This window comes from Mustela nigripes, chromosome 7 (assembly GCF_022355385.1).
Source record: "Mustela nigripes isolate SB6536 chromosome 7, MUSNIG.SB6536, whole genome shotgun sequence".
NCBI classification, from domain to species: domain Eukaryota; kingdom Metazoa; phylum Chordata; class Mammalia; order Carnivora; family Mustelidae; genus Mustela; species Mustela nigripes.
The window spans coordinates 76550448-76568922 of NC_081563.1; the positions used below are offsets into that span (position 1 = coordinate 76550448).

General features: G+C 39.2%; 1 protein-coding gene across 3 annotated transcripts in view; it reads right to left on the reverse strand.

Annotated features, from left to right (window-relative positions):
- The window catches only part of THADA (THADA armadillo repeat containing), a 324408-nt gene extending 312339 nt beyond the window's left edge, over nucleotides 1-12069 (reverse strand). For 2 of the 3 annotated variants that reach the window (XM_059406207.1, XM_059406206.1), the window contains exons 1-8: nucleotides 11390-12067; nucleotides 9112-9206; nucleotides 8520-8614; nucleotides 7639-7769; nucleotides 2938-3086; nucleotides 2793-2825; nucleotides 2486-2534; nucleotides 350-537 (exon numbers count right to left, since the gene is read on the reverse strand). In XM_059406207.1, coding sequence (XP_059262190.1) covers nucleotides 350-537; nucleotides 2486-2534; nucleotides 2793-2825; nucleotides 2938-3086; nucleotides 7639-7769; nucleotides 8520-8614; nucleotides 9112-9187 — 721 coding nt within the window. In that variant the 5' untranslated portion in view covers nucleotides 9188-9206; nucleotides 11390-12067. Of the gene's footprint in view, nucleotides 1-349; nucleotides 538-2485; nucleotides 2535-2792; nucleotides 2826-2937; nucleotides 3087-7638; nucleotides 7770-8519; nucleotides 8615-9111; nucleotides 9207-11389 lie in introns of all 3 variants that reach the window. The other variant, XR_009405400.1, reaches the window with a different exon arrangement.
- Nucleotides 12070-18475: the final 6406 nt, after the last annotated feature.

Consider the following 18475-nt stretch of genomic DNA (forward strand, 5'->3'; position numbering starts at 1 on the left):
GGGTTATGTTCTCCTTTCCAGATCGTCCACTCAGATCTGGAAATCTCTTCTTATCAAGAATTTCTTTTGTCATTTAAAGTCTGTGGCTTTTCAACACTAAGGCTGTTAGGTTTTCTTCTTTGCAATATACACACACACATTTAGAAAAGTCCTTCAACATTATCCCTTGCAGAACGGGTACATTTGAAAGAAAAAGCATTAAAACCTCATAATCTGGGCCATTTCCCCATTTTAAGGGGCTGGAAGAGAGGTTCTACAACTCGACTAAGTATCAAACATTTCATATCATTATTAGCACAAGCTGAATGACACTCAATTATAATCATCATTTTCATGGTTTTACACTTACCATCACTTAAAAACTTGGCGAAAATACTCAGCAATCCACACATACTTTGCCATATGGGAGAAGTAGAAGCCTTCAAATGAATTCTCTGGAAGTCTTGTATTTTCTGCACTAACATCACTGAAACTCTAGTGCCTACCAACAAGTCATTCATCAGTTGCGTTTGAACTATATGATTTCCAGCAAATTTTCTATAACGAAGAAAAGACATTATTACAAAAGAAAAGTCACATAAAAATGCCCCCATTTTTATCCCTCTGAAAGAAATATTCCTCAATCAAAGGGCCAAAATTCATTTTAGATTATACTAGACATTTATGACTCTCTCCTCCACTCCCATAAACATTCCAATTATGGGGACATATACTGTAAACTTTCAACATTCTTACCTCAACATTTTCCTCCTCCTCAGCTAATGACTAATCTTGCTTCTCTTTTTTTACAGTAAAAATAACAGAGCAAGAATGAATGCCACAATCTTTTTTTTTTTTAAGATTTTTTAGATTTATTTATTTATTTGTTTGTTTGTCAGAGAGAAAGAGTGTGCGTGCACATAAGCAAGGGAAGTGGCAGAGGGAGAAGCAAGCTCCCCACTGAGCAGGGAGCCCGATGAGGGACTCAATCCCAGGGCCCTGGGATCATGACCTGACTTGAAGACAGACACTTAACCAACTGAGCCACCCAGGGGTTCCTAGAATGCCACAATTTCTAAACTTGAACACTCCCCCTCAACCCTGATACACTTTCTTCACTTGACTTCCAAGACACCAGGCTCTCCTCCATTTTCTCCTACTTCACCATTGTTCCTTCCTAGACACCTTAGCTAACTTATCCTCTTCTCCCTAAGCTCTTTACAGCTTTCCACAACTCAGTCTTTACTCTCCCTCTTTGGTTCAGCTACTTTGTTCCCTTGATGTGATCACATCTAGCTTATAAACTTTAAATTATGATCTATATGCTGATGATTCCCAAATTTGTATCTCCAGCCTGAATCTCTCTTGCTAATCCCAGACTTGCATATGCAACTTCTTATCGATATCGGCACTTGGATATCTAACAGACATATTAAACTACATGAACTCATCTTCAACTCCAAACCTGCTCTACCTGCTGTGATCTCTACCCTACAAAAACTTGGTCATCATCCTTGACTTCTATCTTTCCTACCCCATCTCTAAGAAAATCCTGTTGGTCCTACCTTCAAAATACACACAGAATTAGACCACCTTCACTGCCACTCCTGGCCTAAGTCACTCTCATCTTCTCCCTGGGATTATTGCCATGACCTCCTAACTGGTCTCCCAGCTTCTATCCTTGCCACCCCTTTCAGTCTATTCTCAACACAGCAGAAAACAGGAAAACTGGCTACTGGCTACAACTGGCTTACCTCTAGAGAAGGTAAAACAACATGCACAGATAAGCCAGGAACACCATATTGCAAACAAGAGAATTAGGTAACTATATGAACAATGAATGCCAAATGCCACAGCCTAATCTTTCTTCACTCCCTCAGCGGCCAGAATATTCAGCCAATGGTTTGATTCCATGGAGACTCTGTTACCCATGCAAAAAGACCTAGTGATATTGATATCAGAGATTTCCCAAAGCAATAGCCTAGCTAAATTAGCCTACAATAAAACCTGCAATCAACCCCACCCATATGCACAGATTCAAATCAACTCTCAGTACCCCATCCTTAAATATGGGCACTTGGCCAAAAATCACCAGATTTCTGATGAGAGCATCTAGCAAAGTGAAAGCATCAAACAGAAAAAAAGCAACTTAGAAGAAACAAGACTATATAAAGATAAGAAACTATTAAAAAAAACTATCATTAATATCCTCAGAAAGATAACAATATATTTCACTCATAAAACAAGAACAGAATGCTATCAGAAAGGAACACTTGGGGAGGAAGAAGCTCATTCTCATATTCTCCTAAGAATTTATTTGATTGGTTAAATTAAATATCAAACTTCTGAAAGATAAATTTCAATAATCAGGACTCATATTAACAGAGAGGGATGGAATGAAGCACATTCTAGAATACTTTTTTAAATTTCCCTTGTACAAAGACAATACACAACTACAAGTGTACATACACATAGACGCACAAGCATGTGAACACATAATACTCACCTATTTTCTTCTGAGATTTCAATTAAACTCTTCTGCAGAAAATGGAGCACTGAAACAAAAAGAATACATAATGACAAAGCAGAACCTAAAATTGTAAAGTGTCATGTCAGTATAAGAAAATATTTTAAGTTAGTGTTACCTATAATAATATCATGTTATAGAGGTAGAAACTTAAAAGGAAGGGGCATGATGTACTCTAGTAATCTGCAAGACTCTGCCCATTGCCAAGAAAGAGAAAAGAACCAGTTCCAAAATGACTCATACAAGCAGTTACCCCCTCAAAATAAAATAAAATAATAGGACTTACCATTTTTAAGAAGATTATTAACTCCTGTTCTACCTGTGGGGATAAAAAAAATCAACACTGGTAATGAGCTCCAGGGCCAAAATCTAATGTCATTTAAAAACAACGATGTAATGGTAGAAAAAATACTACACAAGAGCTGGCTTACCCAAGTCAAAGTTCTCCATACAGGAAGATATATTATCAATTACTTTCCTGTAAGAGTATAGATCAGTAGTATTCAATTCTTCCTGAAGACGAGAAGTAAAACTTTGTACAGCCTCAGTTAGGAAAAATTCAGGTAGGCCATTTAGTGAGCTAGAAAAAGAACTGAGTATTAAATATTTCATAACTATGTAGCAAATGGATATACAGAGTGGGGAGGAAATCATACAAATGAAGGAATACTGAACTACACCTTCAAAATAAGGTAGAAAATTTTAACTTCATGCCACAATCACTGGAACGCTTTGCTTCCATCTCATTTCCCTCCTCAAAAGAGTAGCCAGAGTAATACTATAAAAACACCATATTAGTCCTCTGCCTAAAATCATCCAACAATGTCCTTCTCAAATTAGTTGCCATAGTGGTGACAATGACTTACAAGACTACACACTCTAATGCCACCATTATCTCATCTTAATCCATGTTCACTTAGCTCTAGCTACATAGCCTTCCTTGTTGCGAAGATATACCAAAGCCTTTGCTCTTGCTATTTTCTCCACCTAACATGCTTCCCTCAAATAGACCCAATAATCATTCCCTCATCCCTTGCAGGTCAATCTCAAGTATCACCTTAACAATGACATTTGAGCCAAGACATTTGAAGTGACCTCCATATTTTAAATTGTAACCTTCACCCCAGCATTAGTATTCCCATTCCCCCTTGATGCTTTATTTTTCTCCATAGCATTCATTTCATCTAATCCTATATATTTGGATTATTTATTTTGATTATTTTCAATCTTGTTCTTAGAACATAACTTCCAGGGGTGCCATGGTCAAGCTTCCAACTCTTGATTTCAGCTCAGGTCATGATCTCAGGGTCAAGGGATGGAGCCCAGCACCAGGCTCCTGGCTCAGCAGGAAGTCTGCTTGAGATTCTCTCTCCCTCTCCCTCTGCCCCTTCTTCCCCAAATGTTCACTCTCTCTCTCTAAAATAAATAAATCTTGGGGTGCCTGGGTGGCTCAGTGGGTTAAGCCTCTGCCTTCAGCTCAGGTCATGATCTCGGGGTCCTGGGCTCGAACCCCGCATTGGGCTTTTTGCTCAGTGGGGAGCCTGCTTCCCCCTCGCCCTCTGCCTGCCCCTCTGCCTACTTGTGATCTCTCTCTCTGTCAAATAAATAAAATCTTTTTTTTAATCTTTAAAATAAATAAATCTTAAAAAAAAAAAAAGTATCTAACCTCTATTCTAAAATGTTTTATTCATTATAACCTCAATGCCTGGAATACTTATTTGACATATAGTAGACAAGCAAAAAAATTTACTTAATAGATAAATTCAATTTAGTGTCAATTTTACTTCAATTAATCTATATCAAAACCAGTAGGCACTTTTTTAAAAATATGACTGAACAGTTCTAAAGCTCTTCTGGAAGAGAAAGAATTTAGAAATAGGAATAGTCTGAAGAAGTCGTCCCCGGAGGGTGACTTGTTCCAGCATATAATCAAACTACCTCATCAAACTATAGTAAATAAAAGTATGATGTTGGTGAGTAAACAAACAGACCCAAGTCTAAAATCAAATCTGTGTTTATACAGGAACACAAAACATAATAAAATGGCATTCCAGATACATGGGAAAGATGGACTATTCAAAAGTTTGCGAATAAGTGGGTCCCCATTATCAAAAACTAAATTGGATCTCTAACTTACATTCCACTCAAAGTTTAATTCCAGATGAAGCATTTTAATAAAGACAAGCAAGTAATTTTATATGATCTTATAGTAGAGAAAGCATACATTAAGGAAGGCATGAAACTCAGAAATCTATTCAAAGAAAAATATTAGTGGGTTTGATTACCAAGAAAAATATTCTAATTTTTGTAAGGCAAATACACCATAAAGAAAGTTTAAATATATGTAATAAAACAAAGGAATATCTAGTACATAATCTAGATAGAGATCTCATACCCAAGCCCTTCTTATTTTTTTTTTTTAAGATTTTATTTATTTATTTGACAGACAGAGATCACAAGTAGGCAGAGAGTGAGAGGGAGAGAAGTAGTCTCCCTGCTGAGCAGAGAGCCCAATGCAGGGCTCGATCCCAGGACCCTGGGATCATGACCTGAGCCGAAGGCAGAGGCTTTAACCCACTGAGCCACCCAGGTACCTCCCAAGCCCTTCTTTAGTGGCAAAACCCACCTCCCACTACAGAAACCAAAGGTGTGAGAGTCTTGCTTCCCAGCCATTCTTACAACCAGAAGGTGGGTATATGACCCAATCTTGACAACAGAAAGTGATAGGAAGTCTCCTGGAACCTTCTGTAAAATGTTTCTCTCTCCAATAAAAAGAGAAGGAAAAAAGGAAATTTCCTTTTTTCATTTGTGGATGCTGTCATGTCTATATAAAGTGGCTACAACTCCTACAGCTCCTTGTAATTCTGAGGGAAGATATGGCCAACAAATGGGAGAAAAATGGAAAACATCAAGATCTTTGATGACACTGTTGACTACTTCCCCAAAACCCTAGAACTCGCCAGTATCTGATCATTTCCTTTATTTTTTTTTTCCTTTAAAGATTTTTTTTTTTTTAATTTGAGACAGAGAGAGAGTGAGAGAGACTGCATGAGCCAGGGGGCAGAAGGACAGGGAAAAGCAGGCGCCCCACTGAGAAGGGAGCCTGATTCGGGACTTGATCCCAGGACCCTGGGATCATGACCTGAACCAAAGGCAGATGCTTAACTAACTGAGTCACCCAGGCACCCTTGACCATTTGCTTTTTGACACATTAAATAAATTTACTTACATAAAAAGAAAAGACATTCTAACAAGGAAACATACAAAAGACATATAATCACAAATAGTCAAACTCCACATATTAAAAAATGTTCAATCTCACTAATAATCTTACTGAAAAGTAAAAAAAAGTATTATTTTTTTTATCTGTTAGATTTTAAATGGTTTAAAGATTGGTATTACCCAGTGTTAGAAGATATGAAGATACTGGCACTCTCGTTCACTGTTAATAGGAGTATAAACTGGAATACCTTTGGGGGAGTACAGGTTAGCAATGGTTTTGGTAAAGAAATTCCATTTACAGGAATTTATCTCAGGTAAATACACAGAACACTTATATACATAATTAAGAATATAACTGTATCATTGTTGGAATCATGAAAACAAAACAAACTAAATATCAATGGAAAGTGATTTCATAATATGTAACTCAGTACATAAAAATTTCGGTATATCCATATTACAGAAATTTTAGCTGTAAGAAAATATAACGACTTGGGGTGTCTGAGTGGCTCGGTTGTTAAGCGTCTTCTTTTGGCTCAGGTCATGATCCCAGGGTCCTAAGATCAAGTCCTGCATTGGGCTCCCTGCTCTGTGGGAAGCCTGCTTCTCCCTCTCCCATACCCCCTGCTTGTGTTCCCTCTCTCACTGTGTCTCTCTGTCAAATAAATAAAATCTTGAAAGAAAGAAAGAGAGAGAATAAGGACCTTTGGTGGGAGCATAAAATAGTGCAGACACTATGAAAAACAATATGGAGGTTCCTCAGAAAATTAAAAATATAATCACCATATGATCCAGTAATCCCACCTTTGGGTAAATATCCAAAAGAACTGAAAGCAGGATCTCAAAGAGATATTTAAATACCCATGTTCACAGAAGCATTGTTCATAATAGCCAAGAGGAGGAAGCAACCCAGATGTCTATCAGCTGATGAATGAATGAATACCATGTGGTACACATGGATGATGGAATATAATTCAGCCTTAGGAAGGACAAAAATCCTGCCACATGCTACCACGAGGATGAACCTTGAGAACATTATGCTAAGTAAAATAAGCCAATCAAAAAAAAAAAAAAAGACAAATACAAATATTCCACTCATATGAGGTAAATAAGGTAATCAAATTCATAAAAACAGGACGTAGAATTGTGGTAGGGGTTACGGGGAGGAGGAAATGGGGATTTACTGTTTAATGTATATAGTTTCAATTTTGCAAGATGAAAAACTCTGTGGAGATCCACTGTACAACAATGTAAATATACTTACCACTCAAAAATGGTTAAGATGGCTAATTTTATGTTGTGTGTTTTTTCACACAATTAAAAAAAGAATACGGACTATGCTGACTTGAAACTATCTCTAAAACATTCTTTAGTGAAAAAACAAGCTACAGAACACACACAAGAAAAGGTCTAAAGAGTTAGATACCAAAATGTTAACTGATGACCTTTATTAAAAAAGGTAAGATAAGCCAGGAAGAGTGAAACAGAAGGCTCATTTCTTATTTCTTTCACTCCTACATTGCTTGATGTCTTTACATCAAGCATATATTCTTGTATTACCTGTGTAATTACAAATATGTTTAAACTAAGAACAAATGGTAAAAACAGAGAAAAAAGAAATAGCAAGATGACAGATTAAACTTAACCAATAATTGCATTAACATAAATGGACTAAATTAGGAGTCAGCAAACTATATCCCATAGCCTATTTTATTAAAGCCTATGACCTAAAAGCCAGTCTACATTTTTAAAAAGTTGTCATAAGTAAACAAAGCAGAGACCATATAAAAGAAATTGTTAGTGATGTACTGCAGTTCAGTTTTACCAAACCAGGAGAATTTTAGGTACTGTTTACTTTTGGTCAAACTGAACATTTATAATGCTTAACTTCCTTTCCTTTTCCTCCTTACCTTGCCAAAACTTTCTTCAAGGGATTCTTTACACTCAAAGAAAGATAAATGCCGGCTAAAATATCCAAACAACTTCGAATAGTGGGATCACATGCGCCATTTTTATCTGCCTTCTCCAGTAAAGGCACAATCTACAATCCAAAAAATTCAAAGGCATAGTAATTTTTTCTATTATCAAGTATATATAGCAAAGTAATAAAGTTTCAAATACTCTTTGAAGTCTCAATTATGGCATGTAATGTTTTCTACAATGCACTGTTAAAGGATACCGATTTAAACACCTAGTTTAGTATTTTTTAACCTTTTTAACCCATATCCCCAACTCCCAGTTTACCCTCCAGACCTACCTCTATTAAGAATTAGACTTGTTAATGGCTTAAGGTATAGGAATTCTATAGCTCTATTGAAAAACCAGTAATATATTTAATTGCTTTCCAAAAAAATTATGCAAGTTCAAATGGTAAATCCTAACACAGAAATACTGGTTAGGACAGTCTTTACATTTTAAATTAACTTCTTAATGTGTCTGCTGAAGAGTTTTAAGGTTTCAAATTACCAGAAATAATTTTTTAAAATTTCTCTTCACAAGAAAGGTATGCACAAAAAAAAAGAAAAAAGAAAAAGAGAAAGGTATGCACAGTTGTCTCACTGTCCTATCCTTTTACAGCTCCAATGCTGGTGGAGGCCCGAGTATGGCTTCTACCAACACTCTGAATAAAATGAGATGATACAACAAACAGAAAAGGAAAAAAAAAAACACTATTCCTTAATGATACATTTATATTAAATAATTGGAAGCCAAAAGCTGTCAGTTAATTTTAGAAGTCCATAACAGCATGATATTCTTCAAGATGTATCCAGAAATATCAATGCAGTCTTACCTGTTTAACATAATGGATTTGTGACACTCCATCCCTGAGCTGTACACAATGTAACAGCAAAGAAGCTAGATTCTTTCCTTCCACATCAGCCAAAGCTAGAAAACACACACAAAAAATTTCTTTAAGGATTTAACAGTGTATGCATATGAGTTTGCCTTTGTTATGCATTATCAAAAATCTAAGTACTTATAAACCAAAAAAAAAAAGCAGACAGAGCTTAGTCCAGAGACAACATTTTTCGGAAACCATTTTACATGTAAAACTGAATGCAAAGAACATGGAAAAAGTACATAGCAAGAGTTTGAACATCATGTGATAGTGAGTCTCAGAGACAGAAATACTCTATAACCCAGAAAAGAGGCAAACAAATTAGGGATGCCTGGGTGGCTCAGTGGGTTAAAGCCTCTGCCTTCGAAGTGGGTCACGATCTCAGGGTCCTCGGATGAAGCCCCGCCTTGGGCTCTCCACTCAGCAGGGAGCCTGCTTCCTCCTCTCTCTCTGCCTGTCTCTCTGCCTATTTGTGATCTCTATCAAATAAATAAAATCTTTAAAACAAAAAAAAAGCAAAAAAATTAAGTCAAAAATCACTTACATCTCAAAGTTTCAAGGTCTTGATGGCAAATGGTCAGTGCAGTTACTTGCATTTCTTTCTTCTTTTTTACACCCATTTAAACAGAATAGCAGTCGCTGCAAAAAAGAAGAGTTTAAAGGATTGTCTAATTCAGGATTTCTGAGCCTCAGCACTAGTGGCATTTGGGGCCAGATAATTTTTTGTTATGCAGTGCTGTTCTGTGTATTGTAGGATGTTTAACAGGTTCCTGGCCTCTACCCATTAGATGCCAGTAACATCCCCTTTCCCTCAAGTTATGCCAACCAAAAAATACCTCCAGACATTGCCAAATGTCTCCTGGAGAGCAAAGTGGCCTCAGGTGGAGAACCACTGGTCAAAGAATTTCTGCTTCATAAAAGAAAAACATTTTTTAAGCTCAACAAAAGTTTATTATTGTCTAAAGTTATTCTTACCTTTTATGGCCCAGTCTTTGTATTTTAAAATACAGCCAACCTTCTTTTTAGTAATAACAATAACAAACCAGCATCTTTTTTCCAAAAGTAAACTGGGCCCAACTAACCTCAGTGCCTTTCCACTTAACCAAAGGTGTTTGTCCTGGAGGAAAGAGGACAGGACAAGTGCTGCTCTGTATTCTATCCTGCTACAGAATGAGGAAAAGTCAGTGCAAGTTTCAGTGAGGCAGATTCCAGCCCAATACAAAGGAAGAACTCTCTGGTCCAACTGTAAAATGGACTTCCTTGTAAACAGAGAATTGCCCCAACCCTGGAAATAGCCCAGCAGAAGCTGAATGATCCCTTTGCATCTGGACTCCTGCAACAGACCCACAACTGGTCTCCTCTCCTCTCCCTTGTTTCTGAGGAGTCCCCTCTTTTCACCATCATCAGAGCAATCTTTTTAAAACTTTAATCAAATCTAATTACTCTCCTGCTTAAAACTTTCCAAGGGCTTCCAGTTACACTTAAAATAAAATCCAACTTGAGACCCTGGCCCTCAAGGCCACAGGTAATCTGGTCCTGCCTTCCTCTGCATTTTCATCACAAATCAATCTTCTCTTCACCATCTAAGGCACTTTGCCCTTCTTCATACCTCTGCCAGTTAATGCTTGTTCCACGAGATGTTTGCAAGGTCTTTTCCCCATATTTCAAGTTTCTTTTCAAACAACACCTCCTATGAGAAGCCCTCCATGACCACTCTACCCGTCTAAAATGCCACAGATCATTTCCATTACTTTACTTCCCTCATAGTACTACTAGTACCTAAAACTGCAATAACTCGTTTATTTGTATATTGTCTGTCTCCCCTAGTAATAAACTCCACGAAGGAAGCAACTTAAATCTGTTTTATCCACTGTTTTAATTCTCAATTCTTAAAACAGTACCTGGCATATAATGAGTGCTTAATAAATATTTGGTGAATAAACAAATAAGTTAACAAAAATTGTCAAGAGATGTATGCTTTCAACAACAGAAAAGTGCACTACCTGGTATGTATATTCCGTACCTAAGTGACAAGCTAGTCCTGACACTGAAGAAACCTACCGCCTATCTGAAAAGTAAGAAATCGATACAGCGATGGCACGTGAAAAAACACTTAACAGAAAATGATAATAAAAATGGACACAGATAATGGCAAGACAAGGTAAAAATGTGAAAAGTGACATGATTAGATCTAGGGTAATTACTGGGGATCATTTCCTAGCAAAGTAACCAATACACAAACTTAAGAAGGGATAGGGACATAACTAGGGAGACTATTCTCTGGTGAATGGTGAGTAAGTTTACAGCAGGGTTTGATCGTGGAACCCTCAAGACTATACAAAAATTGGTTCGGTGCTTATGTGTGCTCAACGGAGGCCTAAACGTTTGTCTTGATGAACTGGGTCTCCCCAGTTGGGTGAAACCCCGTGCCCACCCTACAACACTACTCCAGCGTCCAGAAGATAGGACAGCAAGTTGTACTGCTAAGTCCCACCGGCTGCTTCCCTTTTGACCGCTGCTTCACTGCCATCTACACCTTTCTGGCTGACGCCCACAAACAATCTCTAGGTAATTTTCGAACCACGTGGAATTCGGAGAGCTACAGGTGACCCCCAAAACAAAAACACACTGCTGAAAGTGCTGTCTCCATGGAGACCTAAGCGACCGGAAATCGGTAAAGCCACCGCCAAATTCTCGCGATAGGAAAGGACGAGAATTGGTGCGAATCACCCGGCTGCCCTAGCAAAGTGACGGAGCCAAGCCGTGAAGAGTCGCGCGCGCGCAACCACGCGTGTGGCAGACAGGACGCCTGGGAGCCAAACCTCGTGCCCGTGAGCGTCTAAGAAGAGTCGCAGCCGTCTAGACGAGTACAGGAGCTGGTCTAGTTCTGCAAGGTCCCCGTGGCTCGCAACGTGGTCTGTTGACTACCGGGTCGGAGCGATGGGAGGGAAGCAAGGGGACCGGGTACAGGAGTCATCGCGAGAACTGAGTGACTGCGCTCTTCCAATAAGGAGTTCGGAGCGGGGGTGATGTCATCGGGAGCGGGTGTTAGTGGATTTGGGTCGGTTCCGACTTGAGAGTGTGCGCAGCTTGGAGGTTTACCGGCTTCTTTCGCCTTAGGGCAGTCTAGACCTGGAGTACGGGGGGAGCCCCTGTGCCTCAATCCAGACATTCCACCCTTCTCCCACGCTTTTTACCCAGCGCGGAGAAGGAGAGAAAACTGCCTCCGGGCTGCGAGAACCAGCGACCGTAGAGCCTGCGAGGTGGGGTCGTTCGGGCCTTGAGCAGAAGCCACTCTTGAGAATTTAACTAAAATGAGAAGGGTCGAAATAAACTGACGTATCCTCGAGTGCGTTTGTTGGTTCAGCAAATAGTTCCTGAGCACTAACTATCTGGGGATTGCCAGCCTGGAAAGTTCCACCCTATTTGGAATATGTATTTTACGCAGAAAATTAAAATCATCGGATGATTCGTTCACTTAGAAATAAATAACTAGGTCCCGAGCACTACGCTAGGAGCTGGGACAGAGGGTGGGGGTGGGGTGGTTAGATCCTGACACAGAGGCGGATGCTCTCTGCAAGTTGGCTGGTGTGGCTGGAGCCACATGAGTTAAGAGGGTAGGTTGTAGGGAACGGGACAAGGGGAGTTAAATGATGTAAAGCCCGATTCCCCATTGTAAGGACTTTTACTTCCAGTGAAAGAGGAATCTCTCAGTGAAATGGGAGTCGTTTTGAGCAGAAGAGTAATTGGGTTATCTACATAGAGTCATTGGTGATACTACTTTGTAGTGGAAGATGGACGGCCAGTGAGTGAGGAAGCTACTCTTGTAAACTAGGCTAGCAAGATGCTAGTGGCTCAGACCAGGGTGGTAGCAATGCAAAGAAAGTGTGAGGCGTAGACAGATTCTGGATTGTGATCTGGAAGTAAGCTAACGGTTTTTTTCTGAAGGATAAGCTAGGGGGGTATGGAAAAAAAAAGGAGTCAAGATGGTCCCAAGATTTCTGGCTTGAGGAAGGGAGGAGGATGAAATTGTCGTTTATAGTGATGGGGCAAAAGTTTGGAGTGGATCAGAGTGGGTTTAAAACAGGCTGGGAGAAGAAATGGCAAGATCAAGTAGAAATAAATCTAGTACTTCCATTACACAGGGTGAAATAAATGGAGCGGTAACTAAGGGAAGTAGAGGCAATGACGGTTTAGGTTTTAAAGATTCTAATATTATATGTTTAGAGAAGATACCCCATTGTTTTTGTAGCCACCTGGCACTACCAGCTTGAAACCACCTTAAATTCTCCGAGGTTTTCTAGAATACACCATGAGAATTTGGGCCATGAACTTTTTTTTTAAGTAGCTATTTATTTTATTTGTAAAAATGTATTCCAAATGAATTTTTAAAGACTCCGTAATCCCTAGTATTACGGATTTTATGTGGACTACATAAAATCATGAAAAATAATATATCCATGTTTTGTTTTGTGTAGTTTAGCTTTGGAAATACATACCTGTTTGGAGCAGCATTTTCCCCTCAATTAGGGAATGGATTTTTTTTAATGCTTATTTAATGACATATTTTCACACATAATGATTTTTTTAAATCTTGGACATTTGAATAATTGAAATCTGATTTCTAAAAACCACAAACAAAGGCCTTAATTGCATACTTATTTAATACTTGTTCATAAAAGTCTCTATACAAGCCATAATTCATACTGATCCAAGCTAAGTTTCTCCTATAAGTATTGCTTTGCATAAATGAAAAGCATAATAGTCTGTCAGTTTTATAGGTCCATTACCTCCTAAAAAAATACAGTTTGTGGTAATCTGCCAGCTGTACATGATGATTGACATAATTAAAGAATCCCTCTAAAAAGCCTTATTGCATAGTTTCATGTCTAAAATGAAGTCCAAAAGCATCTACTAGAGCTATGAACATGAACATTGTGTCATTTTTTAATATAAGATGAACTCTTGTTAATAAAATAATTTTTTTTCCCCAAGATTTGTTTTACTTATTTGAGAGAGAAAGCATGAACTGCAGTTAGAGGGAGAGGGAGAGCAAACTCCCCACTGAGTGGGGCTCAATCCCAGGACACCAAGATCACAACCTGAGCCGAAGGCAAATGCTTCAATGACTGAGCCACCCAGGTGCCCCTAAATTTGTTATTTGTTAGTATATTTATCCCTCAGTCAATGAAAGAAAGCAAAGTTCTTCGGTTATTTGTATTGGTGCATCATAAATTACCCCCAAAACTAATGTCTTAAAACACTACATTTTCACTCTCACAGTTTCTATGGGTCAGAAATTTAGCCATGTATGTAGCTCAGTACTTCTGGCTAGGAGTCTTTCATGAGACTGCAGTCATTGGAAAATCTGGCTGGGGCAGGAAGAACCACTGACTTAGTCCAGCGGCTCTGGTTGTTTAAAGGAGGCCTCAATTCCTTCCATGTGGGCCTCTCCCAGACTGCTTAAACATTCTTACAGAATGGTGAGCCGGTGACAATAAGGTAGAAGCTTCAATGGCTTTGATGGCCCAGCCACAGAAGTTACACACCATTTCAACAACGTTCTATTAGTCACAAAGTTTAGCTCTATTCATTGTAAGAAGGACGACACAGAAATGTGAATATCAGGAGGCCAATAGAATTGGGAGTGCCATTTTGGAGGCTAGCTACCCCAATATTGTAGCACATATGCTGGGTATCCCTCAATGATTAAAACATACTAACTAAGGAATCACAACTACAGAATGATTGATTTAAGAGTGGTTTGAGTGTGATTTCCGCAGCATATCTAAAGGAGACATTAATGCTCATGTTTTCTTACAAAGTTGTTTGCCTTTAATGACATACATTTTCACAGAAGATGCCACAGAATTTAAACATAAAGCTAGTTTTATTGGGAGGAAGGAAATTTTAGATGTTCTTCAAACTCTCTCTTCCTAAGCCAGTCTGATCCCTTCCCTACTTAAGAGTTAGTGGCTTGTCTTCTATGTGACACTCCTGTCTTCCTTCCCCATACACAGGGCTCCAGCTTGAGTGACCTTCTTAATAGTCCCTGAAAGCACTGCCCTTTTGATGTGCTATCCTCTGCTCTATGCTGGGAGGGTCTTACATTCTTACATATTCCCACCTGAGAAACTTCAGCACATTTGAAGACCCTTCTCAAATGTCACCTCCTCTGTGAAACCTGGCAAGAAATCCCTTGTTCTGCCATACTTAGATTTTTGTCTCAGTTAGAACATTACCATTTTGTCACTTATTTGTATGCTTGTTAGTCTTCCTCCAAGCCCTTCCAAGACAGGGATCATCTTTAGATTCCCTAGTACCTAGTGCAGTGCTGAGCATAAGTAGCTTGGCAAATATTTGTTGGGTTAGGGCAATGGCTCACAAGTTCTTTACAGTGTTCATGGGCAGTGATGCTTACTTTACCACTATGTGGCAGCAAACTATGGAATTATTTCCTCCTTAGGAGTTCAGCCAGGATGAATATTCACCAAATTGTACTCAGTGGTGTTTTCAGGAGTGGAATTATAGGAGGCCTTCATTTTCCATGGTATTTCTGCATTGTCTGAATAATAGCATGTTTTTTCCTGTGCATAGAGAAAAGTACAGTAAATGGTTATAAAGAAGTTTCAGCTTCTTAACTTCCTATCCAAAAGTATGTTAGAATAACTTGTTAATATCCTATGAAATATAACATTCAAATAGAAGGCTATGAAAATTGCTCATATTGTGTTTATTGTGTTTTGTTCAATATTATCCTAGCTCTGTGAAAAATGTTGGTATTTTGATAGGGTTTGCATTAAATCTGTAGATTGCTTTGGGTAGTATGGACATTTTAATTATTTTGGTTCTTCCAATCCATGAGCATAGAATACCTATTTATTTGTGTCCTCTTCAATTTCTTTCATCAGTGTTTTATTGTTTTTGGAGTATAGGTCTTTCCTTAGTTAAGTTTATTCCTACTATTTTATTATTTTTGGTGCAATTGTAGGGATTGTTTTCAGTGTTGTGTTTTTAAAATTCAGCATCATTGCTGCTTATACTTTTTACATCAAAAAATCAAATCTTGGGGCACCTGGGTGGCTCAGTTGGTTAAGCAGCTGCCTTCGGCTCAGGTCATGATCCCAGCGTCCTGGGATTGAGTCCCACATCAGGCTCCTTGCTCGGCAGGGAGCCTGCTTCTCCCTCTGTCTCTGCCTACCACTCTGTCTGCCTATGCTCTCTCTCTCTCCGTCTCTCTCTCTGACAAATAAAAATAAAATCTTAAAAAAAAAAAATCAAATCTTTAGGGCACTTGGGTGGCTCAGTGGGTTAAGCTGCTGCCTTCGGCTCAGGTCGTGATCTCATGGTCCTGGGATCGAATCCCGCATTGGGCTCTCTGCCCAGCAGGGAGCTTGCTTCCCTCTCTCTCTCTGCCTGCCTCTCTGTCTGCTTGTAATCTCTCTCTGTCAAGTAAATAAATATAAAATCAAATCTTTAAAGAAAATTTAAGTAATTCAAAAATTAAGTAATAAGGAAAAATATTTATAAAATAATATGACCTGAAAATATTGGAACAGAGAAATACATATACATATTTCATAAAAATACAGGTACGATGAAAAAGGGTTGGATGAGAATGTGTTTGGAAAAGTAGTTTATCAGGCTATTTAGATTGAGTGAACATTTTTTCTTCTTCAACTGTTTTTAATGTAAATCTGGGTTAATAAACTTTTGTTTTAGGGCCTGGCCTGTTTTTGTAATCACCAAAAAGTTAACATTTTTTACTATTTGAATTATGTTACTGTCATTTTATTTTATTTTATTTTACTTTATTTGAGACAGAGAGGGAGGGAGGGAGTGCTTGTGTCACGTGAGCCAAGAAGTGGGCCGAGAGAGTGGAGCAGAAGGGGAGGGAGAGGGACGAGCAGACTCTGCTCTGAGTGTGGGGCCTGACATGGGGCTCCATCTCATAACCGTGAGCTGAAATCAAGAGTCAGCCGCTTAACTGACTGAGCCACCCAGGTATCCCATAACTGTCATTTTAAGAAAGGCAACAGTTGTGTAGGGCACAGATGGAAAAACATAAAAATTTTAAAATACGTAGCACCATCCTTGATTAAAATGCTTTTGAAAATAAATGTTTTTCATTTTTGTTTTAAAAAGCAATCTCATTTCCCAGACATTACTCTGACACCCAAAACCAGACAATCATTTGGGAGCCCACATATGGACTTTATCTAGGAGGACAAATGAGGAAGTTTTGCATCACCCTGTCAGATGACAGTCCCCATTCTCAGCCCTCCTCATGAAAGGGACTAGCAGATGCCTACTGTCATTTCTTTGGGACATCTGAGCAAACCTGGGACAGGAAGAGATGGAAAGCTTGATATGAACTTTACAGAGTAGGTCTCTACTATACTGGGTACTACAAGGGGAGAAAAGAGTTTATAAAACATTGTTCTAATTTATTGGAATAGGAAAGATTGTGTTGAGTTTTTGATACCCATATTTATTAATATTATCCTAGTTTCATGCTTTAGGCTTCTGAATGGATTATTCTTTTTCTAATATCTACACTGTTGCTTTCTAGGAGCTGCCATGATACCTTTCTTTTTCCGTGAGTTATAAGCAAGACACACCCGTGAGGGTTGCTAGCTAATCCAATATTGGTGATTTCGGTTTAATGCATATATTAGGGACAGAAGAATTCCAGTGACAGTAATACCAAATGGGCATGAGCAACCTCATTCTGGGCTATCCGCTCACAGCTGGCTCTCAGCAAGCACCTGCATATATAGGGAAGAGGGCCTGGCCACTAGGGTGAACAGTGTGCCAAGTGAATGATAGGCAGGGCTCCAGATCAGGAATCTAGGCTCATAAAGCAGTAGCCCAGTGGAAGTAAAGACTGCTTCTCAGTAGACAGGCAAGGGAACCCAAAACTCACTCCAACAACCAGGTAACAGTTTATCTTAAATCCCAGCATGGCCCAGCCACAAAAGGAATAGATACCAACTTTCCAAATGGTGTGCTTAGCAGACTGGTGGTGTTACAAAATGGTCAATGATACACCAAAGTCATGATCCCTCAGCCTTCAGATCAGCCAGGCCACAGCTAGGGACCACTGCACATACCATCTCTCCGTTCATCCTTGGGCTAGTCCGCATTCTCATTTTCTATGTCTGTAATGAGAAGCCCAGAACAAGTTGTTTGTACCTTGAAGACATGAGCCATCTGGCCAGTTTGGGGTCAATTTTTGGAGATACAAAGTTCAATAACCCAACTACTCGTCTTCAACTGCTGTACTGGTGGGCTCTAGACGTGAAAGGTACCTAAGTGGTTTGAAAAGATGATTAAGAGGCTTGGTCCACAGAACTCAGTAACTAATTAAGGGCCAGCAATAAATGAAAGGCAAGAGGGTGGTTTCTAGGATTGTGGTTGGAATGAAGACACTCATGGTGGCCTTGGGGTTCTGGCAGCACTGAGTGGAGAGCAAGTGGAATAGCTGTGGTGGACATTTTGGGGTATGAGTTAACGTAGTCCATACCCTTGCCCCTTTCAGATAAAATTCAGTTCACTTCTGTGGGCACTTCTGGAGAAAGGTGACAAAATAGGACCATTCAACTTAATTTTAAAATAATACACAAAATATTACACAAAAAATAGTATTTCTTCATCTGAATGCTCTGCCTTAGTATTTCATGGTACCTGCTCTGTGGCAGCATTCTGATTTAGAGCTCACAGAGCTCTGCTGGCCTGGAGCTACTCTGTTAGGGCTTCTGCCTACCTTGGTCAGAATTGGCTTAGAATTGGGTGAGGCTGTGCCTGTTGGAAAGAGAAGGAAGCACTTGAGCTGGGAGGGACTGGGGCAGGTGAGGGATAACAGCTGTCACTCCTGGGGCACTCACCAGGAGCCATACCATCTCTCT